General features: G+C 40.0%; 1 protein-coding gene across 2 annotated transcripts in view; it reads left to right on the forward strand.

Moving 5' to 3' along the window:
• WDR19 (WD repeat domain 19) overlaps positions 1-15838 on the forward strand; it is a 44836-nt gene that overhangs the window by 4938 nt on the left and 24060 nt on the right. For both annotated transcript variants that reach the window (XM_077301709.1, XM_077301710.1), the window contains exons 5-18: positions 287-402; positions 1588-1703; positions 3390-3470; positions 4868-4980; positions 6028-6201; positions 6570-6640; positions 7373-7545; positions 7638-7752; positions 8894-9000; positions 10723-10845; positions 11846-11995; positions 13099-13246; positions 14453-14657; positions 14762-14921. In XM_077301709.1, coding sequence (XP_077157824.1) covers positions 287-402; positions 1588-1703; positions 3390-3470; positions 4868-4980; positions 6028-6201; positions 6570-6640; positions 7373-7545; positions 7638-7752; positions 8894-9000; positions 10723-10845; positions 11846-11995; positions 13099-13246; positions 14453-14657; positions 14762-14921 — 1852 coding nt within the window. The remainder of the gene's footprint in view (positions 1-286; positions 403-1587; positions 1704-3389; positions 3471-4867; positions 4981-6027; positions 6202-6569; positions 6641-7372; positions 7546-7637; positions 7753-8893; positions 9001-10722; positions 10846-11845; positions 11996-13098; positions 13247-14452; positions 14658-14761; positions 14922-15838) is intronic.

The following is a 15838-nucleotide window of genomic DNA, read 5'->3' on the forward strand; positions in this document are numbered from 1 at the left end:
AAATGTCGGTGATTAGATTGGGAAATGTAATTGTGATTGCTTTAGGGAGAGGGAAGGCTTATCAGTTAGCTCTGAAGGACAGATTATAAATATTATACACATGTTAATACTTAACATTCTAATTTGTACATGTTAATATTTGACTGAAACACAATAGCACCTTGTGTTGTGTTTAACAGTTCTTGCAACCATGGGCTGTATTTTCATTCTTCATTTCTAAATATTGAAAATCCTCTAATTAAAGCATCTTTAAATGATTGACAGCCCAAATTATTTTGTATTGCAGGGAGTCGATGTCTTTCTTACGTTGGTCAAAGACTGAAGCCTTACTTGCTGCTGGAACAGCTAAAGGAAACTTGCTGATATATAATCGCCAAACGTCTCGCAAGATTCCTATCCTTGGTCAGTGACACAATGAAGTTAGTGTAAAAGAGAGAAAGCTACACTTTAAAGTTAGGATTCCTCTCTGTGTGGTATAATATTTCTGTCTAAAGAAATGAAATGATATATAATTAAATAATATATAATTGTGAGCTACTGTATGCTCACAATGGTATAATACATAACAGTGCGTAATGGGAGGCTGTTTGGTTTTGATCCAGCCACATTTTCAGATAGTGGAAATGGGAGGAAATCTGAATATCCTGGGGATCATGGGACACATATGGACAAAATCTATGTGAAGTAGGATTGTAATGAGAAGGGGAATTAGGTGAGATTGAGTGAAAAGGTTAACTGGATCTAACCCTTTATCCATGACGTCCCTTTTTTCCCCAAAGGTAGTCAGATTAGTGTGTTCCTTGTAATGAATAATAGTCATTTTAGTGAGATAATAGTACTATTAAATATCAGTACATCTGATTCTGAAATCTGTCTGCTGATGTCAAAACCCAGATAACAGGACCACATGCAAAAGGAGAGGTTTCTGCTTACTTGGGATAATTATCAGGAATCGAACTTCCCCCACTGCTCCTTGTAATCCCAACTTCAGACCTTATTTCTATCTCTCCCTGTAACCCCAACTTCAGACACTATTTCCAGGGTTCCTTTGATCTATGCATGCATCTGGAGCGTACTGCAATGTGGCAAGTTTGTAAACACACAGTGGTGCCTGTAGTCCCATGTAAATCAGTGCTATTTTTGGCTGCCTTGGCAACCTGACTGTATGGTGAGGCATTTGGCTCTCATTGTGACACAGGACCTAGTGCACAGCATGCTACTCTTTACCAAGGATCAGGAGTCAAGTGGCCTCATGCTTGGCCAACAGCAGTATATTTTGGAGACAGTTCTTGAAGCACACTAGGAGCCAGAGGCTTGGCATGTAACAGGTTGCCGCAGGAGTGTACAATTTTGTCTGAAATTTCATAAGATCAACTTACAAGACTTTGGGTAATATTGGGGTTGCCATAGCCATCTGGCTGGGCACTAAGGCCTCCTTGTAAGGATGAGAGGAGGAAAAAGACCTCCCATGCCTCATTTGCCCTCGCTTAAATTATATTCAGATCATTTCCCAGTATTTTTAATGTTTTTATGTTTGGGGAGCAGAACTATTTAATTTGGCTTTTGTTTGTGTCTTATTTGTATCAGGTAAACACACCAAGCGCATCACATGTGGATGTTGGAGCAGTGGAAAACTTCTAGCATTAGGTGGTGAAGACAGATTACTAACAATTAGCAACCATGAAGGAGACACCATCCGAGTGGTAATAAACTTGTATTCTTATCCAGAAGGCTGTAACTGTTGACATGAAAAAGTACCTTTATACTTCTCTTTTGCTGTAAATTCCATGTGTGATTCGTTTAATGGGAAGCAGTTTCAGATGCACTCTCCTATATTCCTTCTCAAATAGTCCTGAGAAGGACTGTTTGATTGGCTGATGGTTCTGCAGCCAGAAGTTCTGGCTCTGTAGTGTTATCCAGGGTGCACCATGAGGAGGCGAGCTAGAATTGTACTCTATTAATGTTAAAGAAAGCAGAAGTTAGATATTACAAATCAAAATCCTGATTCTAGCCATCATTGAAATTGTGTTTCCATTATATTCAAAAATTACTTTTGCATTGAGAGTGGGATAGCCCTATGGATCTAATTTAGAAGATTTTGAGTAGTGTAAATCTTCATTAACATTCTACATTTTATTGGACCAACATTTGTTAGTGGGAGTGTGCCCAAACTTTCAAAATTAACAGTATGAAAGTTGAAAGCTTGTTTTTTTACTAACCAATACAGTAATATTTGCTTCTTTATCTCTCATTTTTTAACTTTTCTAGCTTTCTGTTTACTGGGTGGTGAATGTGCAGATGTTGAAAAAGTGGGTTTTATTAAAGGGCTGAGTTGCAGACTATTGCAGAGTATCTTACCATTTGGGTTCATGGCTTTTTGTGTCCCTTTTATGATCCTATTTTGGTTACATTCAGAACATAACTACTGTAATAAAAAAACTGATCTGAACCCACCATGTAAGTTACTTTCTGAAGGGTAAACAATTTGTATTACTTTTGAATTCACTAGTCAAGATCTGGCCATTTGTCTTCAGCTGCACTCTGCTTTTCAGTATCCATTTCTTCAGGCCATCTTTAAGTTTTTCATTCTCTGAATTTAGTGAAGTGATGCTCCTGTGGTCTGTCTGTTCAAGTGTAAAGCATAGATTTTTACTTTTGCAAAACTAGAATATGCAGGTGAGAGGGAGGCAAACTGTGTTCCATGCTCCTCGTTGATCTTCCCTCACTGAACTGAATGCTTGGCTGTGTAAAGCATTATATTTTTTATAGAATCATAGAATAATAGAGTTGGAAGGGACCTCATGGGACATCTAGTCCAACCCCCTGAACTATGCAGGACACTCACATCCCAATCGCTCATCTACTATAACCTGCCACCCCTTTATCAGCCTCTCTGTCAGATGGCTATCTAGCCTCTGTTTAAAAATTTCCAAAGATGGAGAACCCACCATCTCCCGAGGAAGCCTGTTACACTGAGAAACTGCGCTAACTGTCAGGAACTTCTTCCAGATGTTTAGATGGAAATTCTTTTTGTTTGTTTCAGCTTTCTTTGTATTGAGACTTTTGATAGCCCCTGAAATGGGGAGATTCTCTCTTCCCACAGATGGGAATGTGCTTCATTTCTAAAGTAAAATTAATGTCTCAATACAATAACTATTGAATGCGCTTCTTAGCAGTGTTAAAGAATCCAAACATAATTTTTAATGATCAAAGCAAGATGAAGTTCTGTCCACATCTCTATAAATAAGCATGCATATATGGAGCATTTTTTTATCACACAGGCTAACGGTTTTAAAGCTTGGAATAAACTCTTGATTGTGTATGGGCTTCTGCTACCAACAGGTACTCTTCCATGATATAAATATTCACTTTCAAGTTTTATTTTATAGGCAACAGTGAAAGGAGAACCCAGTGATATGCAGTTCATAGTCATGAAGACAGATGACAGAACATCAGGAAGTGAGAGCACAGTAAGTGATTAAGGATAAGACAAAATAAGATGATGTTAACAGATGATGTTGACTGGGGTGTACATTCAGCTCTCTGAGCCAACTCCCCCCCAAAAAGCCCCCCCCCAAAATAGGCTGATCTTTCAGCCAGATATAGAGGGGGTTGCATTTTCTGTTATCAAGCATAGGCAGCCCCAGAAAATCCCAGGAAATTTGAGGATTATCCAATGAAAATAGGAAAGCTGAAGTTAAACAGCATTTAAAGAGAGTGGACAGACCTTGAGTTTCTCCTGCAGACACTCTCTGGTTTGACATCAGTCCTTGTTTTTTTGCTGATTTTTCCCCACCATTGGAAATAATGGAGAGGGACACCTTCTTTGGGGGGCCATAGAATTTGGGAGATCAGTTTGCAATTTGGGGGATCTTTCGAAGAGGAAGAACCAGAAGCTACATTGAAATTTTAGAACCTCTACCTCAAAAAAACCTCCTGTGTCTTCACAAAGTATTAACAGTTGCTGCACATTAATTAGTTCTGATGTAACATGGTTGATTTCTTAGTCATGTTCTGTTGTGAGTTCCTCAGTTCCTGAAACTTTGTAAAATTTAATTGTTATTGCCAAAGGGGATTTTTGCCTCTTGACAAAATTTTTGACAAGATTCCAGTGGCATAAGGTTTTGTGAGGCCAAGCACATTTCATCAAATGCATTGAAGTGAATTCTGACTCAAGAAAGTTTATGCTTTAATAACTGCAATCCCTAAACAGTTACACTGTTCTAAGCCCATTGACTTCAGTGAACTTAGGAAGGTGTAATTTTTCTTAGGATAGCACTGTACTTGTTAGTTTTTATATGGCCAGCTGTTTTATTTTGCTATGACAGAGTCATGGCTATCCATATTTTACTGTAGACCCAGTGAAGAGTTTTTAGATTGTAGAAGGCCATTGTATTGATGAAATCTTACTTTTTATTATGTGGGAAGTACTATTTTTAAATACTTTATGAATAATTCATGTGTTGAAAACTAGGGCTGCATTTCTTAACTATAAGCCTTCTTTTATTTCAGTGTTTATTCTGTTTATTATTAGAATTTTGATACATTGCCTGTCTCTGCACAATTGTAGGTGGGAAAGTTTATTTCAATTTTTGTTTTCAATGATTTGTCATTGAGTCAGTTTCAGCATAACCTTCTTGGTCCCAGATGCTCCTTAAATGTGAGATGAACTGAACGTATTTTGAAAAGCACCAGGTGTATACCTGCCCTTTGTTTTTGTTAAATTAATTGATGCATTGTTCATTTTTAACAGTATTGCAAACTGTGTCTTTGAACATAACACCTGTTATAGTTACTATTACAATAGTAATGTAAAGTTATGGTAGTCTCATTCAATGTATATTTTGTATTGCACTTTTTTTTCCAGGTAAGTGTTGTGATTGGCAAGAAAATACTGTATCTTTTTAATTTCAAAGATCCAGATAACCCAATTGAACTGCAATTTCAACAGCACTATGGGAACATTGTGTCTTACAAATGGTAAGTGATTCATTACAAGCAATGACCACTAGATTTTTACAGATGGCCACTTTTGCAAGAGTGGGACTGGGTAGTGGGGGAAGGGGAGGGAATCCCCTTTAGCACTTCAGCCTGGCAGGATGAAGCAATTGGACATGATGGAGCTTGGGCATGTAACCAGTCACTTAACCTGCTGAAGGAGGGGTAGGGCTTCCAGGCAAAGACCTGGAAGCCAGAGTTTTCAGTGTGGCCGCAGCCCAGACTTTTATCCCCTTCCCACTTTCTCCTGGTTCTTGCACTTTGTGATATTTTTGTATGGGATATGATATGAAGACTTAAGTTGCATCTTTGTCACTGCTTTTCTAAGATGGTTTAAGCATTGAGCCAGATCCAGTTTTATGAAGGCTGAGCGTGTATACCTGCCTCCCTAAGTCTGGGTACCTCCATGAGGAGTCTAAGGTGGAGCTGTCATACCTACCTTGAGGGCTGATGCCGGACTCTAATCTTCAGGTGGCAAAGGAATGATATAGTGGCATACACTCATGTGATATTCCTAGACTTGCCATCCCATGGTTGTTCCCTCTGCAGATGGGTTGGGGTGGGGGGTTGGCCTTTTATTGGTTGACAGGCAGGCTGCCTGATGCTGAATCTGTGCCCTATTCTACAGTGGTGCTCCCACAATTGTACTCAGTAAAAGCTGTGACCTTTCCCCCTCCAAATTAATGTAGTCTGCTAGTTATTCTTCTCTTTGCTCCCTCAGTCACTTAGCTGCTTGGTGCACAGTTCTTGGTGCACATCATGAAAAAGGAGTGGTTTAGCTTTGTAAATAGGTTTAACCTAGTAAACTAAAAATCCTTTCTTTACATTATGACTAAAATGCAGTGTTCTTGGATAGAGGATATGTAGTTACCCAGATTTATATGCCTCTTTTATTTCCATAAATGCTCCCAATTTATTTTTTTCTAGCTCAGGAATTTGGGCATCTCTCCTCAACTTTTATTTGATTTGCTTTTTTGGAGCCACATTGCCTGGATCGTGTGTGTGATTATATTATTGCTGTCTCTCTAGGTACGGGGATGGTTACATCATGATTGGTTTCTCACTTGGCTTCTTTGTGGTGATCTCTACACACATTCGAGAAATTGGTCATGAAATCCTACAAGCTTGCAATCATAAAGATAACCTTACGAGCATTGCAATATCACAGTCGCTTAACAAAGCTGCATCATGTGGAGATAACTGGTGAGTGGCTGTGTTTAGCTAAGTTTCTGTTGGAGGTTTCTAGAGAACATTTTTTGTATATGAATCAAGTAGTGACCACCCCCCATCAATCTAGCCAGAAGGATAGAGGAGACTGACAATTGGAACAATTCAAGTGCAGAACGTAGCATCTTGGTAAAACTATTTCCAGTCAGGAAAAAGGAATGTTGCAGATCTTTTGCACGTTAAATTGATTAGTTAGGGACATTCTGTATTCTCTAATAAATTCTGCTATTAAATTTACATTCTTCTTGACAATTATTTGTTTTCCCTACAATTAAACTATTGAAAAATTGTTGCACAAAACTAAATGATAAATATTGAAGATAGGGATTCTCTCTTTGTTACAGCGTTAAGATCCATGACTTGTCAGATCTGAATGAAATGTATGCAATAATAAACTTAGAAGATGAAAATAAAGGTATGTCAATTTCTAGGTGGGATGTCCTGCCAGGTCATATCAGACGATTTTTCTTTAGCTTCTCATATGTTTTATTTAAAGTGGGGTAACAATACGTTGGGTGTGGACCAGGATGACCTAAACAGTTTTTTCCTTAATCATGCAGCTCACTGCAAATAGCTTTGGGCAAGTCAGTATCTCTTAGCCTAACCAATTTCATAGGGATGTTAGGATAAAAAGAAGTAAGAAGCCTTAAGCTCTTTGGTAGAAGGGCAAGACTATACATGTGACATACCCCTAATTTAACATCTTTTCCTTTATACATAGTGAATTTTATGTTTCCCAAGACTAATGAATGAGAGCAAACTAGCTATTTAAATGATTTAGGTCCCTTGGTAAATCTAATGGATGAGGGGAAGATTTTTGCCAGTTCTCTCATCTCACTGCAGACCTCATGACTTTCTCTTTCCTGGAGAAAAAGGTTCCTGCAGGTTCCTTGTTTAACAGGAGCAGCATTTGCAGGAGCAGTTGGGGCTGCAGTGGGTGGGTGGGAAGGGGCTGTAATGCCAGTCCATAAGCAGAGATTTGCTGTGTGAGTATAAACCTATATGAGCAGCGTTGCATGTGATATGGATATTGAAAGATGTAATTTATTTTCTGTGGTGAAGCCTTGAGGCTGTTACTTTGTAAAATCTGAATTTTGGATTATTGGAACAAAATGCAGTTTTCTTCAAAAAGTCTCTGATCTTTTAGGTTTAGATCAGCTGTCTTGGACTGATGATGGGCAACTGCTTGCAGTGTCGACAAAGAGAGGATCTCTTCATGTCTTCTTAACCAAACTTCCCATTCTTGGAGATTCTTGCAGCACACGGATTGCGTACCTCACTTCACTCCTTGAAGTCACTGTAGCCAATCACATTGAAAGAGTATGGTACTTTATTCATTTTTAAATCAAGTTAAATGTAAACACTTTGATTATTCAGGAAGTCATCAGTCATCGAAATCTGGTCTCTTTTAGGAGATACCCATTACAGTGTCTGTGGAAGTAGAGCCCAGCTTTGTTGCTGTAGGACATTACCACTTGGCTGTGGGCATGAATAATCGGGCCTGGTTTTATGCTCTTGGAGAGAACAGTAAGCAGCTCCCTCCTTTGAAAGTCATGTTCTGTTTCTGCATTTGTTTAGTATATTGCTGTCATTCTGTAAAATGTAACTTTATTACTTAAAGACCTGTTAGAAATTATCGGAAGACTTTTCTACTTCCAGAATTTAGATGTTTGGCTCAAGCAAAGCTGTCTGAATATCAGTCCTTCAAAGGGAGGGGTCCTGTGGCCGGGCAGGAAGGTTCCAAGTAAGGAAGCATGTCTACCCAATTTGGACAGTTTGCAGCTATCCGTAGCTCACTGGACGTGATCCTGGATGCTTCTGTCTCCATGGAGGCCCCGGTCACAATAGTAGCACAGCTACCGCCTTCGCCAAGCCAAACTACTAGTGCTTTACTTTGCCCGGGACATCTAGTCACAGTGATCTGCATGAGGCTAGAGTTCTGCAATTTAGGCTAGAGTTCTGCAATTCGCTCTATGCAGGCCTACCCTTAAACTGCAACTGGTCCAGAATTCGGCCGCCAGGGTCCTCACAGCAAAACCATGGAGGTCCCACATCTGGACCGCTCTCCAACAACTGCACTGGTTATCTGTTGAATTGTGGATCAGACTTACGGTCTTGGTAATTACCTTCTTGGCCCAGTGTACTTGAAGGATCGCCTCTCTGCCTACGCCCTTCAAGGCGCTCTGCGCTCTACCACCTCCAACCTGCTAGTGAACCCTGGCCCCAAGGAAGTCCACTTAAACTCAACCAGAGCCAGAACCTTCTCTGTCCTGCCCCCCACCTGGTAGAACGAGTTCCCAGAGGAGATCAGGGCCCTAACAAAACCAAAACTGTTTTGTTGGTCCTGCAAAAGGTAGCTCCTCCACCAGGCATTTGTTAAGGTCGACTGTAATTAAACAATATCTACAGGGCCCCTGAACCTCCCTTGAACCCATGCGACAGTTCTGACCAACCATGGGTCTGTTAGCTTGTTCACTATGTTAGAATGTTATTTTCTTTGTTTATTGTTATTATTACTGTTTCTTTTCATTCATTATAATCACTGAGTTTGATGTATTCTTCTGTTGATGGTCTGTGTGAACTGCCCTGAGCCTTAGGGGAGGGCGGTATACGAATGCAATAAATAAATAAATATAATCGCAATACACTTGTTTTTAAAATTCTGCAGGTGTCAAAAAACTCAAGGACATGGAATATCTGGGAACAGTAACCAGTATGTGCCTTAATTCTGATTATGCTGCTGCCCTTTTTGAGGGTAAAGTTCAGTTACATATGGTAAGCAATTTAAGAACCAATAGAAAAATGAGGACAAACTATAACTAAATGATATGTGGTAATATGCTCAGTTTACAGCTAAAATAGATTAAAATATGAAAATACAATATTCACTTGGAAGGAAGATGAGCCTGAAAGTAATTGAGAACAAAAAGCTCTAGATTACTGTGTAGCCTTGAGTTCCGGTGGGGAAAAGGTTGATAATTACTTTTTAAAATAAATAAATAATACCATTGATTTGACAAGATCTTTTGAAGGCCTTTGGAATGACAGCTGCTGATATATAACTAATTTGAATACAAGGATGAGACTGAGATGCTGTTATGGACCCTGGCCAAGCTCCTTAGGTTCTCAGATATTCCCCCCAAAATGATATGAGAGATCTGGGTTTACTTACAAGATCAACTTGAATAACTCATCAAAATTACAGAAGATGCAGGGTAAGCTTCTGTCAGCTGGCTTCAAGCTTGTACATAAACATGGAAACTTAGTCATACCTCAAGAGCACAGGTATACACCTACTGGGTTCACATAAAGAATGATTAAGCTATGCCAAACGCTTGGGTGAGCCACCCTGACTTCCACCTGGCTTCCAGTGTGGGGAGAAAGCAACCCTGGCTATCAAGCACTGCTGGCAAGCATGAGAGAGATTCAGGTGGGTAGCTATGTTGGTCTGAAGCAGCAGAATAGAGTTCAAATCCAGTGGCTCCTTTAAGACCAATGAAGTTTTATTCAAAGTATAATATTTTGTGTGCATGCACACTTCTTCAGATACATTGAAAGGGAAGTTACTACTTCACACAGCTGGAGAAGGTGAGCAGCAAATTAGCATAAGTGTAATAAAAGGTGTTCAACAGATGCAAGGACCAAACTGAAATAACCAGCTTAGTTCATATGGTCACCATTTGTTTGCGTTTATTGCCAGGGGAAAACATAGTAAAGGAAATAAATATATCAAAATCAGAGATAGATGGGCAGATCTACCCTTCTTAATTGTGAAACGCTGGGAATAATTGACTGAAACTCTGTTGTTCGTCTTCATGGCTTCTGTGCAGTCACAGCTGGGATCTGTCCTCACAGAGTTTACCATGGCAGTGTTGCAATAATTTGTAACCAGTTTGCACATCTTCTAATATTGTATAAGATATTAAATGCCAACAGTGCTGCTCAGTTCTCTACATAGAACAAACGAGGCAAACCCCACACCAACGGATAAATGGACACAAATCTGACATCCGTAACACTGAGAAACCTGTAGGAGAATACTTCAACTTTCCAGGATATTTCATGAGTGACTTCAAAGTTGCTGTTTTATTGCAAAGGAACTGCAGGAACAGACTAGAAAGGAAACTGCTGAGTTACAAGTTACTCATCTCTTACGTTGCTCACCTTCAACCTATATTTACAAACTGGCAACTTCCATTTTAATCTCTCTGCAGTTTGCATGCACACAAAAGCTTATACTTTGAATAAAACTCTGTTGGTCTTAAAGGTGCCACTGCCTCAAGTTAGAAAGAAAGTTCTCTTGGGAGCAGCTCACACCGTCCTCTCACAAAACTTAGGGCAACTAAGCACTAGCATGTAACAAAGATGGAGTCACCCAGCCCATACAGATGGATACAATATATAGCTACCTTCTTTCCTTTCAAATAATGAGTTGATTAAAACCATTTCAATTCTTACTGCTGACAAGTAACTTTGTGGTTTTGTTGTATGTTATAGATAGAAAGTGAAGGCTTGGGTACCCAAGAAGAACGGGAGACTAGACTATTCCCCGATAATGATGATAACAGTAAAATTTTGTGCCATGCTTTATCTAGTGATTTCCTCATCTACGGTACGGATGTGAGTACTTGTTTCAAAGTTCTCTCGGTTGGTATCAAGTGTTAATGCATTAGGATATCATCATCTCATTTTGTGGACAGACATTTCATAACTCTAATGGGCATCCTGTTACAAAGAGATAGAACCAAAAAAAAAGAGCTTCAGACGTGGGAAATCTGGAGTGTCTTTCACTGTCCATCCCATCTTCCCCAGCTACTACAGAGGAATGGGGCAGAAAGGATCCTGTAGCCCTCTTGATTGTTTCAGTAATGAAAGGGCAGCTGTGCTATTGGGGGAAAATGGTGTGGAAATTGGGTACCCAAAATATGTACTTTGTGGTATGCATCCTTAAAGTCAATTCTGGTGGGTGTGTTGTCGTCCCCCCCCTTGGTGGGCAATGCAGCTTGACCTTCCTTAGTGGGCTGTGGCAGTCTTCTTTGTGGCCATGTATCTTCAGATGCCAGATAACTCTTCACTGATGGAAGGTTTCTCACTGGCACAAGTGCAGTGAGTGGATATACCAGAAACTCTTTCATGGTGTACCTCTGCTCAACCAATATAATTTCTTCCCCCATCCCATTCCCAAGCTTGTGACTGCACAATACTATATGTTGAGGGTATTCTCCAATAGCATGAGGAAAGGGCATGCATTTCCACAGACACACCCAGAATCAACAACCTTGGTCTAGGTCTGGGTTTGTACAAAGTTGCTATCACTGGTGACGATTGTGCCCTTCCGTGTTCTCCCATCATTTAGGCCTCAGGTTCTCCCTCCAGTTAGGCCTTCATACAGGCATCCCATTTTACATGTGTGATAAGGAGAGATCGATATTTGTTTGCTTTATTTGTATTTTTGTTACGCTCTGCCTTTCTTGCTGAAGTGTAGGTCTTGCTGTTCCTTTGCTTTCAAGTCAAAAAGTACTTTGCCAGTGAAGGTGTCTAGATAAATCAGCGTAACTCCCAAGTATGTTGGTTTGTTAGTTTCTAATTCAGCTATTATGACCCTTTTGTTCTTTACTAGGCTGGTGTTATTCAATATTTTTACATTGAAGACTGGCAGTATGTGAACGACTATCGGCATCCTGTCAGTGTGCGCAAAATCTTCCCAGATCCCAATGGCTCCAGGCTGGCTTTCATTGATGATAAAAGCGATGGTTTTGTCTACTGTCCTGTAGGTTGATTTGTTCATTTTTTAAAGTATAATTTGTGAACTGAAGTCTAAAGTTTTTTTCTCCTCTTACGGTCTTCATCACTTTCTTTCTCAATTGCATCTTACATATACTCAGTTGTATCTTACATATACTCTAAAAGAGCTTAGATCGGCCTACTTGGGGCCATTTCATTTTAACTGCCGCTTTCCTGGGAGGTAGGCTGAGCTTATAATATGGGCATGGCCAGTGCCACCCCATGAGCTTGATGACTGATCAGGCCCTTTAACCCAGGTCTGTTGAGTCTGTTTCGAGCCAGCGTGGTGTTGAGATTAAGAGCTATGGACTCTAATCTGGAGAACAGGCTTGATTCTGCACTCCCCCACATAGAGCCAGCTTGGTGACCTTGGGCCAGTCACAGTTCTCTCAGCACCATCTACTCACAGGGTGTCTGTTGTAGGGGGAGGAAGAGAAGGTGATTGTAAGCTGCTTTGAGATTCCTTAAGACAGTGAGAAATGGGGTATAAAAACCAACTCTTCTTCTGCAGCACAACAGGCTGCTTGCTAACCCATGCTGGCTTTTTCTTTCTCATATTAACAAATAAAAGTATCCTAGACATCTATAGACTGTTCACTGCAGTCCAAAACCAGATAGGAATTTCAGTTTAGTTTAATGATTGCTAGGACTTGTTGTCAGAATGCCCTGGGTTGGCAGGATTCTAGTTGATCAATCAAATGTATAGCCAGTGATATAACTTGACCAATCTGTGTTGCTAACCATGCAACTACAGCTGTATAGAGTCCAATTAAGCAAGTACTTTCCCTTGGCTCATAAGTCTTTCCTGTTATGAGATGGAATGCATCCCCGTGGATTTAATGGTATGTTCAGCAGTTGTGACAGCCTCCCATTTCCTTATCTCATTCTTTGAAGCTATAGGAAGTTTAACCTCTTTTCAGAGAGAGAGAAGCTTCTGTGATTGTCATTGGGCCTCAGCCTAAATTGACAACAGACTGCAAAAAGGGACCAATCTTTTGACAGTTGTCTCCTTACTCACAGAATATGAAATATTTATCATGTTTTATTTCTTCAATTTACAAAGTAATTTTGTGCTACTGTCCTCTGTAGGTTAATGATGGCATCTGTGAGATTCCAAATTTCCAGCCAACTATCAAGGGCATCCTGTGGGAAAACTGGCCCATGGATAAGGGAGTGTTTGTTGCGTATGATGACGACAAAATATATACTTATGTTTTTCATAAGGATACTATACAAGGTATTTTAAATTTTGTTTTCCAGTGTGATAGGAGTTTATACAGAGTAGCATGAACAAAAGGCAGGTCCCTGTTCTGAGGATTTTACAAACTAAATTTAGATGGTGTGCAAGTTTAAGAGAGATTATGGTATGGCTTATGTCATTCGAATTTTGTAGAGTTGGTCAGTGTATAGCTCTGGCTTTTGGCAAGGAGTAAACTTTTACTTTCTTTCAGCCTTACAGTTCACTTATTGAAATAACATTTATTCCCAAATAAATAGGATTAAAGCTTATGATAACATATAGGAAATAGGTTTGAACAGGGGGGGGATCCAAATTATCACGGTAAATCCAATGCAAACCTGAAAGTTATTTTTAAAATTCTTTTGGGCAGATGCTGCCAGCTATTCTGACTCCTCTTTTGCTTTTGTTTTGTTTATTCAAATGAAACATATGGTCATGTCCACTAAAAACAGGAATTCCAAATTCTTATGTTAGAATTTGTAATAATAATAAAAAGAATAATTTTATTCTTATATCCTCCCCTTCCCTGTTCAGTTCAGGGTGGGTAACATCAAAATTAAGAGGAATTACAAATACGTTTAAACATTAATTAAATTATAAATTAAAGTTAAAAATATTTTTAAAACTTCCTTCTCTTATAGTTTAAGATCTTGCTCTGTATGGGGAGTAGGGGGGGGCTAGTCTGTGGGTGGAGTGATTGGTTGGCAGATGATTCTCAAGGCAGAGGGGCCAGAATCTTCTTGATGTTCTTTCTGGGCCTTAACCATAGGCCTCTTTAGGTCAAGTTTAAATCAATAGTTTTTGCATGTGATTCTTTTTTGTCAGTGCAGTATATTACAGTATAGAGGTTCAGTTGTAGAACTGTATGTTGATCTTTACGCCGACTTGGTTTTATTTTTTTTTTGGTTTGCACTTGAACATTAAAGAACATTTATTTTCTGGTATTGTACGAAACAGGCATGCACAGAATGTGCTGAATGTCACAGTCCAATAAAGTGAATGCATCAGGTTTTACTTCTTTTTCAGTGTTTCTTAAAGTGCGGTTGCAAGCAGAGTTGAACCCTTCTAAGCCTATCAACTCAATGGATTTAGAAGGGTATCACTCTGCTTAGGAGTGCACTGTTAGTCATTCATCAACAACCAAGTGTTAACTTTGTTGGAATCAGAAATGTAAGGACTAACTTTCTTCTCATTGTGACACAGGATCAAAGGTGATTTTGGCAGGAGGCACCAAGGTCCCTTATTCTTACAAGCCATTGTTGTTATATAATGGAGTATTAACCTGCCAGACTCAAAGTGGCAAAACCAACACTGTTGCCCTTAGTACTCATGGTTTCCTTGGTACTTTAAAAGGCTTGGGGCCAAATGATATGAAACAAGTGCTTACACAGACATTGATGTTGAAAAGGTAGGCTCCTTCTCGTCATAGTCCTTGAGTGATTCCCAAATGGAGCTGGGCGTGCTTAGTGTGATTATTGCTGTTATTTATTTTGTCTTCGTCACTTTGCGTAGATTTTCGGAGGCATGGGAGTTGTGCAAACTTCTGAACACTCAGTCAAGTTGGACTGAACTTGCCAGAGCGTGTTTACATCACATGGAGTTGGAGTTTGCAATCCGGGTATACAGGACCATCAGAAATGTGGGAATGGTTATGTCACTGGAGCAAATAAAGGTAACACAAATATAAATGTTCTGTGGGCCTACTTGTTTAATTTAAACTCTTGTCAGATTAAACTACAGCCTATCCTGATTTCCTAAGAGCCTCTTGTGGTGCAGAGTGATAAGGCAGCAGACATGCAGTCTGAAAGCTCTGCCCATGAGGCTGGGAGTTCAATCCCAGCAGCCGGCTCAAGGTTGACTCAGCCTTCCATCCTTCCGAGGTCGGTAAAATGAGTACCCAGCTTGCTGGGGGTAAACGGTAATGACTGGGGAAGGCACTGGCAAACCACCCCGTATTGAGTCTGCCATGAAAAAGCTAGAGAGCGTCACCCCAAGGGTCAGATGACCCTTTACCTTTATCCTGATTTCCAAGTGCCTGAACTTCATATGAAGTTCCAGTTAGGCAAAATATGTGACTGAAAACTTGTTAGCATAACAGCAATCCTAAACAGAATTACACAAGTCTGTTCAAGTCAGTTTAGGATTGCATTGTAAATAATAAATTATGCTGATGATTTTTTTTAAATCTAGGAACAGAAATACTGCATTATTTCTGTTCTTAATATCTGTCTCCAGCAAAGCTCAAAAGCGCTCACTATTTTTACATAAAGGTAAAGGTAAAGGTATCCCCTGTGCAAGCACCGAGTCATGTCTGACCCTTGGGGTGACGCCCTCCAGCGTTTTCATGGCAGACTCAATACGGGGTGGTTTGCCAGTGCCGTTTACCCCCCAGCAAGCAAGCTGGGTACTCATTTTACCGACCTCGGAAGGATGGAAGGCTGAGTCGACCTTGAGCCGGCTGCTGGGATTGAACTCCCAGCCTCATGGGCAAAGTTTTCAGACGGCTGCCTTACCGCTCTGCGCTACAAGAGGCTCTTTTACATAGCACTTGTTAAATGTAGTGGTGATCTCATGGAGACTCTTATGCTC

The sequence above is a fragment of the Paroedura picta genome, chromosome 10 (genome assembly GCF_049243985.1).
Source record: "Paroedura picta isolate Pp20150507F chromosome 10, Ppicta_v3.0, whole genome shotgun sequence".
In the NCBI taxonomy this organism is placed as follows: Eukaryota; Metazoa; Chordata; class Lepidosauria; order Squamata; family Gekkonidae; genus Paroedura; species Paroedura picta.